General features: G+C 43.8%; 1 protein-coding gene across 14 annotated transcripts in view; it reads right to left on the bottom strand.

The window, feature by feature from the left end:
- Window positions 1-16,621, bottom strand: part of CELF2 (CUGBP Elav-like family member 2) — an 836,861-nt gene that overhangs the window by 104,490 nt on the left and 715,750 nt on the right. For all 14 annotated transcript variants that reach the window (XM_045465677.1, XM_045465676.1, XM_045465665.1 and 11 more), the window contains one exon: window positions 7,142-7,224. In XM_045465677.1, coding sequence (XP_045321633.1) covers window positions 7,142-7,224 — 83 coding nt within the window. The remainder of the gene's footprint in view (window positions 1-7,141; window positions 7,225-16,621) is intronic.

Genomic DNA, 16,621 nt, shown 5'->3' with positions numbered 1-16,621 from the left:
TAACTAGCTTTTTATTACAGTTAAAATCAAAGCCATAGGTCAATAACTGCCAATCAAAGCTCCTGACCTGACTGGCTGCCAGCCTAAAGCAAAAGAAGCCTTGCTGAGGTGGCATGTAAAATGTTACGGTGGGTGAAACAGATTACTTCCAGTGGCCTTTTGCGAAATATTAAAATATGCCTTCCCAGACCCCTTGCGATTGGCCTCCAGACTGGGAACCACTGGGCTTGGAGTTTCTTTCATCCTCTGGCTTTCTTTCTTTCTTTTTCATTTTGAGAGAGGCAGACAGAGAGTGAGCAGGGGAGGAACACAGAGAGGGAGACAGAATCCCAAACAGGCTCCACACTGCCAGCACACAGCCCAACGTAAGGTTTGAACTCATGAACCATGAGATCATGACCGAAATTAAGAGTCGGATGCTTCACCGACTGAGCCAGCCAGGCGGCCCTCATCCTCCAACTTTCTGTCTCAGGCCCAAAGCAATGAGCAGCCCAGCACCCCTGCCATGCCTGCCTGAATCCCATGTGGGCCTGATTCTGCAGCTTGAGCGCTTCTCCTCCACACTGGCTTAGCTCCAGTTGGTGGCTACAGCCCTGGGGAGCTGCCCTCTAGGCACCTCATGGCACTCTCCATCATAGTCCCTTACAAGGTCATCTCAAAAAAAAAAAGTTCTGGGGCATCTGGGTGACTCAGTCGGTTAAGCACCTGACTCTGGATCTCAGCTCAGGTCTTGATCTCAGGGTCGTGAGTTCAAGCTCCGTGTTGGGCTTTGCTCTGGGCATGAAGCCTACTTAAAAAAAAAAAAAAAAAGTCCTCACTTTTTGTTTAGCTTTCATTTCGGCAGGACGAAGTGTTCTGCTAAAACAGCACCGACAGCAGGGCAATAGTTGCTTTGGGGAAGTCCTGGAAGGCCAAACATTTCAGCCCAGGCCCAGTCCCGCAAATGCAAATCTGAAGAATGCACGCCAAATGTCCCGATTTACACACGCCACAGCACACACATTTTATATGTTGGGTTGCGACCCCAGAAGAGTTCACACCTACAGAATCTGTCAAGTAGAAACAATGTCTTCTAAGCACATTTCTTCAGGGGCTCAGAAAGCTTTACATACATTATCTCATTCGGCGCCTACTCTTCCGTTAAGAAGGTGGAAGGCAGGGATTATCACCATTAAATGGTGGTTCTCAAGTACCCTCGCACATGCACTATGAATTAGCCATGATCCCGATTCAAAGCAAAAACCAACCAACAGACAAACAAACATGAGAATTACACAGTTCACGAAACCTAATATAAGAAAGGTGACTGCAAAGTAGTTAAGAATACGTTGGCAGGCCAAATAAAAGGGGGGGGGGGCGGGATTTTAAGCTGTATCTTCCTGGTTTTATTTGGCTGAATTAATACTCACATATGGATGTGTGTGAATATATGCCCATCTTCAGTATATAGAGACATACATACGGGTCTGTGTAGAGGATACAAATTCTATCTCACACACACACACACACACACACACACACACACACACACACAGGAGTGCACAACACAGCAAATCCACATTCACCCTCTATTTTGGAGCCCTTGGAAGACGTGTGGGCAAAGGTGCCATTTTTGGGAACAAAGGTGGACTCCTTGGGAAACACTTTATGAAAGTAGCTCATCTGGGCATGAAATATCCAAGAGCTAGTTATTAAACCTTAACCAAGTACAGGCATGGTGGCTGGCTTTGTTTTTGGGTGATTCAGTTATAAACAGCACGGTTGCTACTGTATTCCCTGGTACGCAGAACGGTTCCTGGCAAACAATAAAAATTCAGTAAATACTGGGGCACCTGGGTGGCTCAGTCGGTTAAGTGTCCGACTTCAGCTCAGGTCATGATCTTGCGGTTCATGAATCTGAGCCCCGCATCGGGCTCTGTGCTGACAGCTCGGAGCCTGGAGCCTGCCTCGGATTCTCTGTCTCCCTCTCTCTCTGCCCCTCCTCACTCATACTCTGTCTCTCTCTCTCTCGAAAATAAATAAAAACATTGAAGATAAAAAAAATTTCAGTAGATATTTGATGAACGAGTGTATGAATGCTCTGTTCTACATGATAACATGCTTTTGAAGACTTAACTCTGCTTATGTAGACATTCTGGCGGTGCCTTCCTGTTCTAAATAAATGGCATCTGAGACAAAACTTTATCTAGCCTGGTCTAGTTAGGCTTGGATTCAAATGAGATGGTTTGGTGGGGGGCACGATTTTCATGACATGATGAGATGGGGTTGGAGGGGTTTTACGACAGAAATAATGACGATGATGGTAATGATAAAATAATCATCATGGCTCTGAGCACAAAGGCATTAAATACATATTAATAATTAGAAGAGGTGGTTCAAAGAAAATGAGTACCTCAAAATGCATTACAATGGGCAAATTGAATTTGGTCCCAGTGAGAGCCAAGCTGTTCTGCTGGAAGAATATTAAACCCCAGCATTCTGCTCTTAAAGGACACAGGGGGACAATTCTATGGAGAATTGTGTGGAAGGCCGCCTGGCAGGAAGGAGAGTGCCTGCCCGCGTAGGTAAATGATCCCTTCCAGGGAAGCCAAGAAGGGGCTCATTCACTTCATGTGGGTGAACACACCCGTCCCAAGAGGCAGTTTTATTTACAGCTTCTTCCTACTGGATCAGCCTCATTTGTTTTTATATCTCCAATCTACGTGGAGCCCTCGCTCACACTCCAAGTGTTCTTATAAAACACCTTTCGGTAAGCCACGCTGAAATGGAATGCTCTAAACAAATGTTCTCTTAGGGCAGTAACACCTTAATATAAACTGCATTTAATAAAACTGGTAGTGATTCTAAAAAGAGAGGAAGGAGGAAGGCATAGGCAGAGAAAATGTCTGGAAGAAATTTGCAATTAATATTTTACAAGACATTTAGATTCTGATTCCTCCTTGCTGTTAAAATTTAAGAGCTTTTCCAAAACTGTATTCCTCTCTGTTATTACATCCTTAATTAAATTAATTTATACAGTGAATGCTCTAATGATACTGCTGTAGGTTTTCAATCAGAAAGCCTTACTGCGAGAGACAATATGTTTTAAGACCTTGAGAAAAGAATAACGTAACGTAAGGCCCAGTGCTGTCACTGGCATGGGGGATATTTGGTCCTGGACATGTGATTATTGAAAAGATCGTGGTAGTTTTTCTGTGTTTCGATTAAGGTCTTCACTTTATTTTTTAATTAAGCTAAATTAGGTCAGTGAACACAAAATGAATCTCTCAAGTTGCCTCTACAAGGATTTTTCTCTCTGGGCAATACAATGGCAGACGATGACATTTCTATTGACTAATTCTCCCAGTTAGGTTGTGCCGTCCTAAACAAAAGAAGCTATGTGTTAGCCCGACGTGCCAAACTTGTCAAGGCAGAGGCAACCAAAATCTGTCCGGAAACACCAATGGCTCAGCTGTAGAAAAAGTCAGGCTAACAGTTCTGCAGGAAACACACAGGTTCCCCAAGAAGCTCTGCCTGTGCAGACACACGGAAGGTCTTCTCTTCAGGTGATGGAAGTCTTACTCACTAGGCATCTCAAGGGCTGGCAGACAGGCATGCAGGCATGAACTGCCACAGCTTAGTGCCTGCAGCTTACTGCATACAGTAGGCACTCAATAGTTAGTAGTGTTTTGTCAATCTAATGAGATGTCAGGAATAAATAAGGCAGCGTGCCAGAGATGTGATCTGTTGCCTAAGCGTCAAGCCTCCATTTCTAGAGGAGAGCTGGTCACCACGCCAGGGAAATGCCATCCAGAGGCTCAGTCTTTGCTTCTCCCTGTGCTGAGCTGTTGAATTTGCTCCCTATTCCCAATACTGTATTTCTAGGTTTATGACGAGCATTTCTTCCTTAGTCATATGGCGTGAAAAACGTGTCCTCAGTGACTCTGCACTGTTGAGTAAGACCCTGCTCCTTCACCTCATCACCCATCCTCTATGGAAAGGGTCTCTATGACCCGTACACGGCACGAAGAAAGGGTGCCTTCCAATAGAAATCTAAGAGCAAACACATTCAACTCAATAACAGATGGTCCCATCAGCACTTTGTCCTCTGCCATACTGAGTTCTTTGTTTCTCTCAAGACCCAAAGATGGTCCCTAAATATCAATCAAGTTTGGTTGCATGATAAAAGTTCCCTATGATACATAACATCAACTGCAGAAGAAAATGAAGCAGGGGGGTGGGGGGGGGGGGCGCGGAAACCTCAGCGCTATTTGATCTTGTTTTCAATTGAAAGTTTTGGATACTTTAGAAAAAAAAAAAAAAAAAAGGCATCAAGTGCCTTTTTAATGGACTTTATCCGCAGGAAAAATGATTACAACCAGAAAAGCTTTAAAGTGTCAGCTGGTGATGCATTTTTCTCTATCCCTTTTATTTTTATTCAGAAAGAAATTGAAGGCATATGGCAAAGTGCATCATTAATTTCTTATTAATTTCATAATATGAAGGCAACCAGTTAAAATAGTAGTGCTACAACTTTAAATTACCGAACTCACTTGGTATTTAATGAGAGATTTAGCACAGCAGGGTTTCTGTTAAATTAAGTTGTGCCTTCACATCACAGTGGGAAAACAGGTGTATATTGGTTTAGAATTATGGAAATGTTGACTAATTCCAAGGCTTGTAATCAAACAGCAAGGCACCCTGTAATATTTTTTCCCCTAAAATAAGCATTAATCTTTCATGTCTGGTCCCCCTGCCTCCTGTCCACCAAAAGCTCACAGCTGAAAGGAAACCACTTTCATGTTCTTCCTATAGCTGTTCAGGGTGATGTTTATCAGATAAAGATATACATAAATGCAAGATGTGAAACCCTGTTCCCAGTTACCTAATGTGAAGTGTCAAATGTAGCTACAGTGTGTGCACCGTGAAGGCTATCAGCCTACAAATCAGACCTGTCTTCTCAAAATTTCCATTTAACCCGCCCGAAGTCATTGGGCAAATGAAACTGAACTGGATGAAAGAAAACCAAAACAATCCCCAAACCATCTTTTCCAACTCCAGAGTTCTTGCCCTTAATAACATGTCTCCAACATCACCATTTCCGACTTTTGCATGTAGAATTTTTAAGAAGAGAAAAACAGATAGATGCACCAACAAAAAAAAAAAAAAAATTTTTTTTTTAATACGGAAGATGCTACTTGTTTGCTAAGAAAGGGTCAGAATAAGATGTCCCCAACAGAGGCAGACTTAGTCCCTCGTATGTTTTTCAACATGGCTCACTCATCATATTGACTCTGGGTTTCTTGAGAGTGTCTTCACCTATAAGGATGGCACACAGGTAGCTGTGCAAGTTTTAGTGGAGCAGATGAATTCAAATTACCCAAGCTTTGCATTAGTTTAAAATAGAATGCGATTTGGCATCAATATACCCTAAATGCTAAATAAATTCATCATCTCAAGTATTTTTTTTAAACATACCTAGAACGGATTTTGTGTACGGATTACTGTAAAGTATTTCTTTTCAAAAGCGGGAATACAAAGTAGCCTTTGGGTTTGATCAGGAGACTGAGAAATTTAAACAAGAATATCCTACAGTTGGCCGAACCAGTCAATATTTGCCTTGGTTGCTTCATTTGAAAATGTGACCAAACACTGTAACCTCCTAGAATTTCCATTGGAAAAAATATTTCCATTTATAAGCAAAATAAATACTTAAATAATAAAATTATTTCAAATAATACTTAGGGGTGCCTGGGTGGCTCAGTTGGTTGAGTGTCTGACTTCAAGCTCAGGTCATGATCTCACCGTTCACGGGCTTGACAGCTCAGAGCCTGGAGCCTGCTTTGGATTCCGTCTCCTTCATGCTATTTCCCTCTCTCTCAAAAATAAACATTTAAAAAGATTTTTTTTTTTTAAATAATACTTAAAAGTCATGGAGCAAAGCACTGAGATGTACTAAAAGCTGCCTTACTAAATAAAACCACTCAAAGGGTTTGAGGAAGAAGTCGTGAAATGGGGACAGAGAATTCTGGTATCACATGCTTGCTTTTTTGAATCTTCCACGATTTGATTTGCTCTAAGGGAAAGGGAGAAGCCACAGTGGTGTGACAGAAGACCAGGGTTCATAATTCAGTACTTTCGGGTGACTAATGTTTTGAAAACTTTTTCTTGAGTATCTTGCCGTGACAAATCCCATGAAATTTTCAATGGATCTAAGGTAGCTAAGCAAATGCGTGTGTGTGAGCTTGTGTGTTCGTGTGTGTCCACAGAGACAACAAAACGACAGCTAGAATTATGCCCTGGAAACATCGGGGACACTGGGTTATCTTTCTTTTCTTTTGATCAAACCAGAGTTCAATAAAATCATTATTGTTCTGCTCACCACACCTTCTTCATTATAACCAACGCACATTGTCACGACATTGAATGAACTCATCACTGACATTTGGGTCAGTGGGGAAAACACCAAACAGCCCAGGAACTTTATACCAGCATGCAATCAATAACACTGCCATGAAACCCCAGAAATAATGTATTCTGATGAAGCAGCTATACACAACATCAGTTCGTTTCTTGTCCATTGTACCAATCGTCCAATATGACCAGGAAGGAAATGGCAAAAAATTGTTAAGCTTTGTATTTTTCGTTCTCTATCAACACGAAGTCACAAATTAGGCATTAAAACATTGACTTTGTTGTTAACCGCCACTGACTGTTGAGAAACCATGAGGAGGTTTAATATTATGGCCATCCAGGGTACATTTTGCCCTTTCAAAGGAAAATCTAAGACTAAATTTCAAAAGGGGTTCCTGGTGAGTAAAAGCTTTTCCTTTTCCATCTGCTTCTGTCGTGTGTATCGGGTTTTTTTTCTCCCCCCTTTTAAAATCTCAGCCCACCCAATACTCTTTGGCAGCCGCTGCTGCGCAGTGGGGTCACTCTGATTTTCTAACCAGGGGACATACTATTTGAGAACTCTTTCCATCAGCATTAATGCCAATGCTCCTTTATGGGTCGGCCAGCTGCTTTGGCTACTGCAGGGGAACAGAAGGGTTAGCACACACTCCTCAAAAGACCAAAGTCATTTTTTGCCACTAGAACCTTCAGTTGAAAGGACCATTTTCAAGCAATAAAGTGATTTTGGTACAAAAGTAAACCGACTCACCCCAGGTAAAGTTTTAATATTGTGCAGTGCATTCTGGGCCTCAAGTGCAGCTTTTCTTGTATAAAATGTTACGAAACAACAACCTACAGAGAGAAATGAAAAGGTTTTAGAAATTTCTGTGAGTGCTTTGCTTAGATATAATGGAGACTACGGCGAACAAATAATCTACTTAAAAGGATGCACAGTTTAAAAATAATCAAGTGCATGAGAACAGTAGTAACATCTAAAGCATTTACCAATGCCTCTCACCCAAACCACATTTATGAGCTTTACCCACGTTGGAGATCAATTCATAACTCTTTGCACCAACTACCTGGAACACAGCTCTTCAGGAATGAGGGCAGAAGTGGTGGGTGACGTGTTAATGGGGCGTGTGTAGCGAGTACAGACGGAGAAGTGTTTAATCACAGTGACCAAGGCAACTATAATTTCCTGAAGGGATATTCTAGAACATCACACTTTTGAAACGCTCTCTTAAACCCAATACTTTAGACCACTGGATTATAAGGTTCTTAAAAGCTAAAAGAGTGCTTTATTCCTTATCTACACCATGGTATCATAAGGCAAAGGTCCATATGAGAGATACTTAGTTTTTGTCGGCCAAAATGAAAGACCATTTTAACCAGTTTGGAAATTTAGTTACAGGACGGGTAGTCACATCTCCAAACATCTGTTTGGACACACTGTCCCATGTATTATTAGATACGGCTATAGCACATCAACGGGCAACCTTCTGATTCCTTATTTCCAAGAGCTGATGGGAGTCCAGGCTGAGTGCCCCCCCCCCCGCCCCCCACCCCGGAGAGGCCAGCAAAACCCCTCTTCCTAACCAACGTCCTCTACCAAAGAAAATGGTGTGGAAGCCTTAGACCATCACTTCTGTCCTCTGAAGGATGGCTGACCTCCAACCGGTAGCTAAAGATACTGGTTAAGGTAGCTGCTAAAATCGTATAAAGAAACCAGTTAACGATCTGTTCATTAGCATACAGTTTCTTAGCACAATTAGGCTCAGGAAAAGGGAGTGGACAAAATCTTTAAAAATTTAACGTGGATGGAACTGGAAGGTATTCTGCTGAGTGAAATAAGTCAGAGAAAGACAGATACCATATGTTCTCACTCACAGGTGGAGGGGGGAGGGAAGAGGAAAAAAAAAAAAAGTTACAGAGAGGGAGGGAGGCAAACCGTAAGAGACTCTTGGATACGGAGAATGGACTGAGGGTGGATGGGGGGTGGGGGAGAGAGGAAAGTGGGTGATGGGCATCGAGGAAGGCACTCATTGGGATGAGCACTGGGTGTTGTATGGAAACCAGTTTGTCAATAAATTATGTTAACAAAATAAAAATAAAAATAAAAATTGAAAGAAAAAAGATGCTGCCTCTGGGCTGTCTTTGTAAGCTGGACGGAGGAAAAAAAAGTGGGGAGACGCACTCATGAAGACTGTAAATATTTCAGCCTGACTGTACTGAAGGGTCCTGAAGCATGGAGCCACAGAGCTGGGGCGGGCTTTGAGAGGTCCTCGTACACCAAGCAGAGCAAGGAGCATGAAAGAAATGCGTAACTGAGGCATCGACCTCGGTTCTGTTTTGGGGACTGAAGGGAGTATGGCAAAGAGCTAGAAAACATGGCACAGCTGAGAACAGGGGGTTGGCATCATAAGCCAGCAGAAGTTCAGAATCATAAATTGGCATTCTGGTTTTTCAAAATAAAGCCTCATTCAAAATGGACAGAAGACATGAATAGACATTTTCGAAAGAAGACATCCAGATGGCTCACAGACACAGGAAAAGATGCTGAACATCACTCCTCATCAGGGAAACACAAATCAAAACCACAATGAGATACCACCTCACACCTGTCAGAAGGGGTACAATTAACAGCACAAGAAACAACAGGTGTCAGCAAGGATGCAGAGAAAGGGGCACTCTGTTGCACTGTTGGTGGAAATGCAGACTGGTGCAGCCCATCTGGAAAACAGTAAGGAGGTTCCTCGAAAAGTTAAAAATAGAACTACCCTATGATCTGGCAACTGCATGACTAGGTACTTACCCCAAAGATACAAAAATACAGATTTGAAGGGGCACATGCACCCTGATGTTTACAACAGCATTGTCAACAACAGCCAAGCTATATAGCAAGAGCCTAAATGGTAAATCGACTGATGAATGGATGAAGAAGATGTGGCATACAACGGAAAATTACTCAGCCATCAAAAAGAATGAGATCTTGCCATTTGCAACGACGTGGATGGAGCTAGAGTGTGTTAGGCTAAGCAAAACAAATCAGAGAAAGACAAACACCATATGATTTCACTCATGTGGAATTTAAGGAGCCAAACAGACGGATGTATGGGAGGAGGATAAAAGAGAGAGAGGAGGAAACAAACCATAAGAGACTCTTAACTACAGACCCTTTAAGAGAACAAACTGAGGGTTGATGGGGGGGGAGGTGGGTGGGGGATGGGCATTAAGGAGGGCACCTGTTGTGAGAGCACTGCATGTTGTATGTAAGGGATGAATCTCGGAATTCCGCTCCTGAAACCAATATTGCACTGTATGTTAGCTAGAATTTAAATACAAATTTGAAAAGAAAACTCACTCAAAAACGTAGGGGAAAATAAAGTGCAGTTCCATTCCTTCAGCCTTCCTAAATACATCTATGATGCTTCCTCCTCGTTCGGAAAAGAAATTTGGAAACTTGTTGCAGATTTGATTTTGTTTCAGTCTACTGAGATTAAATATACAAAACCTCACCTTCTAGAGAAAGCAGAAAACAATCATCGCTTCCTGGCACTCATACCACATGCATCCAAGGATTAGGAACTCCTAAAATGTAGGCATTCATTGGCACAATGGAAGAAAGTGAACATTATGCAGTTTCTTGAAAGAATCACAGACAGGGGCACCTGGGTGGCTCAGTCAGTTAAGTGTCCGACTTCGGCTCAGGTCATGATCTCACAGCTTGTGAGTTTGAGCCCCGTGTCGGGCTCTGTGCTGACAGCTCAGAGCCTGGAGCCTTTTCAGATACTGTGTCTTTCTCTCTCTCACTCTCTGCCCCTCCCCTGCTCACACTCTGTCCCTCTCTCTCAAAAATAAACAAACATTAAAAAAATTAAAAAAGGGGCGCCTGGGTGGCGCAGTCGGTTAATCGTCCGACTTCAGCCAGGTCACGATCTCGCGGTCCGTGAGTTCGAGCCCCGCGTCTGGCTCTGGGCTGATGGCTCAGAGCCTGGAGCCTGTTTCCGATTCTGTGTCTCCCTCTCTCTCTGCCCCTCCCCCGTTCATGCTCTGTCTCTCTCTGTCCCAAAAATAAATAAACGTTGAAAAAAAAAATTTAAAAAAAAAATTAAAAAAAATCACAGATGGACAGACTGACCATTTTTATTTTTAGCATGCTTTTCGCTTCAGCTATTCTGACTTCTCTGACCAGAGTTATGTGGCCTGATGGTAGATTTTTTGTTTTTTAACAAAACTTTTTCAAATTAATGAGTGGCTTTGGCTTCAGTGGCATAAAGTGAACCCAAGATGAGCTATAGGATGTGCTTAGGATCTAGGAGTAAACTTTTTTTTGTAATTTTTTTTCAATGTTTATTTTTCAGGGCAGGGGGGAAGGGGCAGAGAGAGAGAGACACAGAATCCGAAGCAGGCTCCAGGCTCTGAGCTGTCAGCACAGAGCCCGATGCGGGGTTCAAACTCATGAATGGTGAGACCATGAACTGAGTCGAAGTCAGATGCTTAACCGACTGAACCACCCAGGCGCCCTGGACCCAGGAGTAACTTTAAACAGGGAAGTCAAATCCCAGCTTCCAGCAACCCACTATAAACACCCTAAGAAGAAAAAAAAATACCAACTATGCTTCACTGGGCTTGCTAGAGTAAGAAAAGCACAGAGACATATAACCTCTGCTTTCTGAAAGCTCCTAACAGAACCTCGGTAACGCCTCCCCCTCTCTCTCTCTCCCTCTCCCCGTCTCACGGGCTTACAAGGTTGGCTGCCGGAGAAGGGGCAATGGGGGAGGCCCCTGACTTCAGCCTTGGTCACCAGAGCTTCAAAACAGAGGCAGAGTCTGATGCTCTCAAGCATCAGGTTTTGGGAGTGGGACACTTAGGAAAAAGACTGAGGGGTGGGGTGGAAAATGTGAGGCTGTGAGGCTCGCCACGAAAGAAGGCAATTCAGAAGCCGAGGGTCACAGGCCAGCGTGGCCAGGCTCAGAGCTGAGAACGGAGTTCATTCTGGCCCACGGGGACCGTGGAAGGGCAGGGGCCCCGAACACAGACAGCTGAAGACAGTAAGATGAAAGCAGCGAGAAGCACGATGATCCAAGTGAGTGAACCCCATGTGTGGGGACAACGGGAAGAGCTCAGACCAATGCGCGACGGTCTTGGGAATAAAGAAAGCTCTCCTGCCTTTAACCCTGCAACAGAATCCCTACGCCTTCTCACTGCCTGACATCCACCAGGAAGGTGCAGTTCATTTCCTGCCTAAGTATTAAAATGCTGCCCTTGGGGATGGAAACATCTAATCGCTCCCAGCTATTTACATGTTAGTATGAATTTGGTTAAAGCGCTTTCCTTTTGAACGACGTTCTTAGTGAGCACAAGGTGTGTGTGGGTGTGGGGGTCACTGTGTGTGTAGAAAGGGCAAGTCTGAAGCTGATGTCAGAGTGATGCGGCATCGGGAGGCAGAGGGGAAAGGAATGGGGAAAGGAGCCTCATGTCCAAAAGGGGAGATGGGAAGATACCCCAGATCTCAAACACTTTCCAGTCTCACCCAGGGCCCACTCCGCCTGTACAACTGCTACGGTGAAATCAGGGTCACCTCAACAGACCCCCTTCAAATTGTGCATAGCTCTCGCCTCCCTGACTCTATATCGTTTAGACAAGAGTTTTTAAAGATTACACCAAGATAAGCTATGCTTCTCGTTGTAACGCACAGAAGAATATCCTGGCTAACATGGTGATCTGCTTCCCGACCCCAACCCAACAGCGCAGGCCCCTCAGACTCCACTAACAGACTTGGCACCTTGGGAAAAGGTGTCCCATCTCCAGATGGGCACAGCCCCTTGCCATGGCCCAAGGCTTGGTGAGCGGGGTCCGGGCTGAATTTCTGCCTCTACCTGTGGTCTCAGCTGGGCACCCGCATGCAATGACCATTTTGCATAATCGTGGGGGCTCTGGGGGAAGACATTAGGATTGGGAATATCACCCCAAGATTCTACTTTTGGTTTCACACATTTGGGTTCCTGAGTGACTTAGACAGAAACATCTTACTTCCTCTGTACCTTAGTTAGTTTCATTACCTCTCAATCAGTGAATAAAAACCAAGTCTGCCTCAACTCCTTCTCAAAACAACATGGCTATATAGCCGAAGTGTTCCATTCACAACACATTTTTTTTTAAGTCAAAATTATTCTTTGCTTGCACTTCATTCAGCATGCATACTAATTCACTGAATAAAAACAGTGTTTGATTAAAGTTATCTTAAAATTTACGGTATGTGAAACTACAAATTTAAGTAGCCACCTTAGATACGGCAATGTGTGGTTATTCCCCTCAAGAGACACTAGTCTGTATTAATCCAGAGTAGAAACGTGCTTGAAAGACTCTCATTTCTGGGAGTACCCTCCTGGCTAACAACCATAGTCTTTTTTCCTCCATCCACCACTTGACATGCCCACTTGAAATCTCAGATGCATTGACCTGCACAGATTATTTCAACCAAGGAAGGGAGAGATATATTATTTGCCCTGATGTGGTCATTATCATGGTAAAAGGGCCGGGGGCTACTAAAGATCCCAGAAAATCCGTGAAGGTTCAACAGAGTTGGAATTTTCTTTCTTGCCTACCCTAACTGGATGTACAGCTGTTAAGGGAACCACCTGTCTCTTAGATTTCCCCATGCCAGCTGTAACTCAGGTCTGAAATTTACTGGATTCATTTTCAGGTCAGCTGCAGCACCAGATGGCTTAGCAATCCGATTCGGGGGATGGACCTCCCCCCGTTAGCCCGTTTCTTTTTCAAACACCCTTGTAAGGTGGGCAGTTAAACACCGACAACGGCCACAGATGCCCTTCAATAGTCAGCGGCTGTGGCAGGCACCAGGGCGGGCGACCCCTCAGGGGTCAGCATCACTCTGGAATGCCCCTCTCTCCCTGCCACCGGTGGCGCTACCAAAGACGGTTCTGTTCCATTTCAGAGATGGGAAGTGACCTGGCAGGTGCCTCTGGGGGATTAGCAGAGACTAACGCAGTTTGATGAGCCGGGTGCTTTGGCCACGTCTCCGCCCTCCGGTTTCTACTCAACGCCGTTGAGTTGTGCTGTTTCTCACGTTTCTTCCTTGTCCATTTCACACAGTCTCACACGCACGTGGACTGTACAACTCTCGCCACCTTTATCTACCCATTCAGGGGTCTCTGCCCGTAGCAGAAATTTTGAAAAGATAAACATGATGTTCTGCCCACAGGTTAATTTATGGTTGTCCCATGTTAACAGGCTTTTTTTTTTTTTTTTCTTTTTGACAATTCATTGTATCAGTTAAGAGCCCCCCGCCCCCCGAATAATAACCGACCTTCCATGGCTCTATTTATCAAAATCTCCCCATTGCTCCTCACCAGGGCTTTTTAAATTCACGGCTGCAATAGGTGCGGTGGTAAAACTTGGGAAGAGGTTCCAGAGCCAAACACCAGCGTGTCAGGCCCACACAGAGCCCAACACGTCCACCAGTGAGGACTCCTCTACTGATCGTGAAGAGATGCTGAGGAGTCTGTGCACATCTTGGGGAAGGGTAACGCAGTAAAGCTCACTGGCCACTCACATCTCCCAAGGAATTCGCTCTGCTGCTTCACTTTGGAACATCCAGGAAAGCTCCCACGAAGGCAACATAAGATTAGCTTTGATGGGCGAGAAGGTCTAGAAAGATCTTGGGGTGCCGAGTGCCGTCTATGAAGGCTGACCAGCGCAAACCTCACGGTGAGCCTCTGTGGGTGGTCCGTGAGCCCCAAGTGGACACTGGGCCCCGAAGGAGTGAGTCAGGGGAACTAGGGGCCTTTGGCCGCCCCGATTCCCACAAGTTGACAAGGCTAGCAATCTGATGGCATGTGTTCGACGTGTGAAGCAATGTGCAATCAGCATTATAATTGTGCAATATGATTAGGCATCTTGTCTCGGAAGGTGCGGGAGGCAATTCCCACAGAGGCTAAGTGCATATACTCCAGACAGAGTAGTTGCTGTCTGACTATAACTCTTCACAAATAGTTTCTGCTGTCACCCAGAGTTCCCTCAGGTATATTGCCAGCTTAATTGCAGAATAATTTGAGACACTGTGAGGAGTTTTTTGTTGTTTCCAAAGATAAAGCCCCAAGCAAGACAGGCCAATGGTATCTACACACACACACACACACACACACACACACGTAGTGTATTTAAAATCATAAAGACACTCAACTCTCCTGAAAGACTTTAATTTTAAATGATCAAGTAGATTTATCCTCAAAGAAACCATCTGGATTATCACAAATCTTTTCAAACCACAGCTGTTTCTCGTGAAAATCTTTACTTGGAAACTCTTGGTAATAATACTCACAGGGAAAAAAAAATGCATTGCTTATGCAGACATAACCACTTTATATCATGGCTTGCCCTGAGTGAAACGGCACTGTATTTATATTCTTCAGTGTGGAGGGCAGTATAGACACAGCCCTGGGGAATGATACCAAAAACCAGATTAAAAAAATTTTTTTTTAATTATTTACTTTTGAGAGAGAGAGAGAGAGAGTGGGGGAGGGGGACACAGAATCCGAAGCAGGCTCCAGGCTCTGAGCTGTCAGACAGAGCCCAATGTGGGGCTCGAACTCACAAACTGTGAGATCATGACCTGAGCTAAAGTTGGATGCTTAACCAACTGAGCCACTCAGGTGCCCCCAAAACCAGATTTTAAAACCAGTTCTGCCCTTAGGAAAATCGACAACATACTCACTAAAGAAATTTCCTCTGAGTTTTCTGAACCTTTCCACATGAGGGGGAATGACTAAGGGTTAATGCTGTAGAGATGCCATTTTAAAAAGGCAGCGTTGTCTTTTACTCTAAAGTATGGATGATAAGGCAGTTTTTACTATAGAACCCAGGCTTAAAGATGGGAGGTCGGTGACTTGAATGGTCTTCAATTATTGAAACAGTCACTTGTCAACCCTAGGGTTGAAGTCTCAGACCCCAGGCCCACAATTTACACTCACCATGGCACAGGGAGCCAGCCCTCTGAGAAGCCCCTCGTGACTCTCCCGGAGCCACCAATCTCCTGGACTGAGGAAAATGCTCCTTGAAAGGCACTCTCATAAATGGGAGAAAGGGCCTTTCTGGAATGTTCTAGTCCTAACTGTTGATTCTTTTTTTGATGCTATTCTTTAGTAACATCTTAATATGGAAAATTGTGGAACATTTTCTGAAATACATAACTCTTTCATATTAAGTTATTATTACTGAAGAGTAGCATCATGATGGAAGAAAGAAGGCAAGGAAAAAAGTAATTTCCCACAACTCTGGCTAAGCTGATAAAATAAAAGTATTTCATGTGTGGAGCTTAAGGTGTTGTGCACTGAACAACTGTCTCCCCACGTGAACTCCATCCGTGGGGTAAAGAGCAGGGGTTGTCCACACCTCCAAGGCCATTCAACATATCAAACTTATGAAATTTACCTTTCTAAATCTAAGCAAATAAACCCTTGAAGACAACTAGAGAATGATCACCTGATGACTGAACACTATACTTATTTCTGTTAAAAACAAAGTTAACAGTTCTGGCAGACAAATTTAGCTCAAGATATATTCGAATTCAGGACATCGACAAAGCCATCATGTTGTCAATTGAGAACTCTTTTAAAGGCTGCCTTTGAATTCTGAGGTGCCCACAGATCAAGGGACCGAAGGCCCTGGAAGGCTAAATTAGTGAACCCGCTATGTTTTTTTCCCCTTTCTGTGAATGAAGCTCTCTTTTGTACACACATTTGTAAGCAAAACAGGTGCCCGCTTTACACAAGTCCCCTCAATTGGGATCTTGGCTTCTGGTCAAGTCGGTAGCACACGATCCAGTTTAAGTCAAAAGAGGACATAGTCCCCATACTTGATTCCCTGGGTAATCTATTTTCTTCCTCAATTTTAGCTTCTATAGAGAGAATTTAATACTTTTTTTTTTTCAGAGTCCAAAGGTTGTTGATCTAAGTGGTACATTTTGTGCTCAAGTAAGTGTTCCACATGCGGGAGGTTTAGATTCTCAATCACTGGCCTCACCTTTGCCAAGACCCCCGACTTTCAGTTTCTACAAAGCAGTTAAAGGTTCAAAAAGCCCCATCAAAAATCCCCTGAATTAAAATTTTTAAAACTTAGCAATGACCTTAAGAAAAAAAAGAGAGAGAGAGAGAAGTAATTTTCCTGTGGCTGGAAGGTTGACATTTTGCATCTTGAGGAAAAAGACAATGACAGAATGTCATTC

This window comes from Leopardus geoffroyi, chromosome B4 (genome assembly GCF_018350155.1).
Source record: "Leopardus geoffroyi isolate Oge1 chromosome B4, O.geoffroyi_Oge1_pat1.0, whole genome shotgun sequence".
Taxonomy (NCBI): domain Eukaryota; kingdom Metazoa; phylum Chordata; class Mammalia; order Carnivora; family Felidae; genus Leopardus; species Leopardus geoffroyi.
This window is presented reverse-complemented; position numbering and strand designations above follow the sequence as displayed.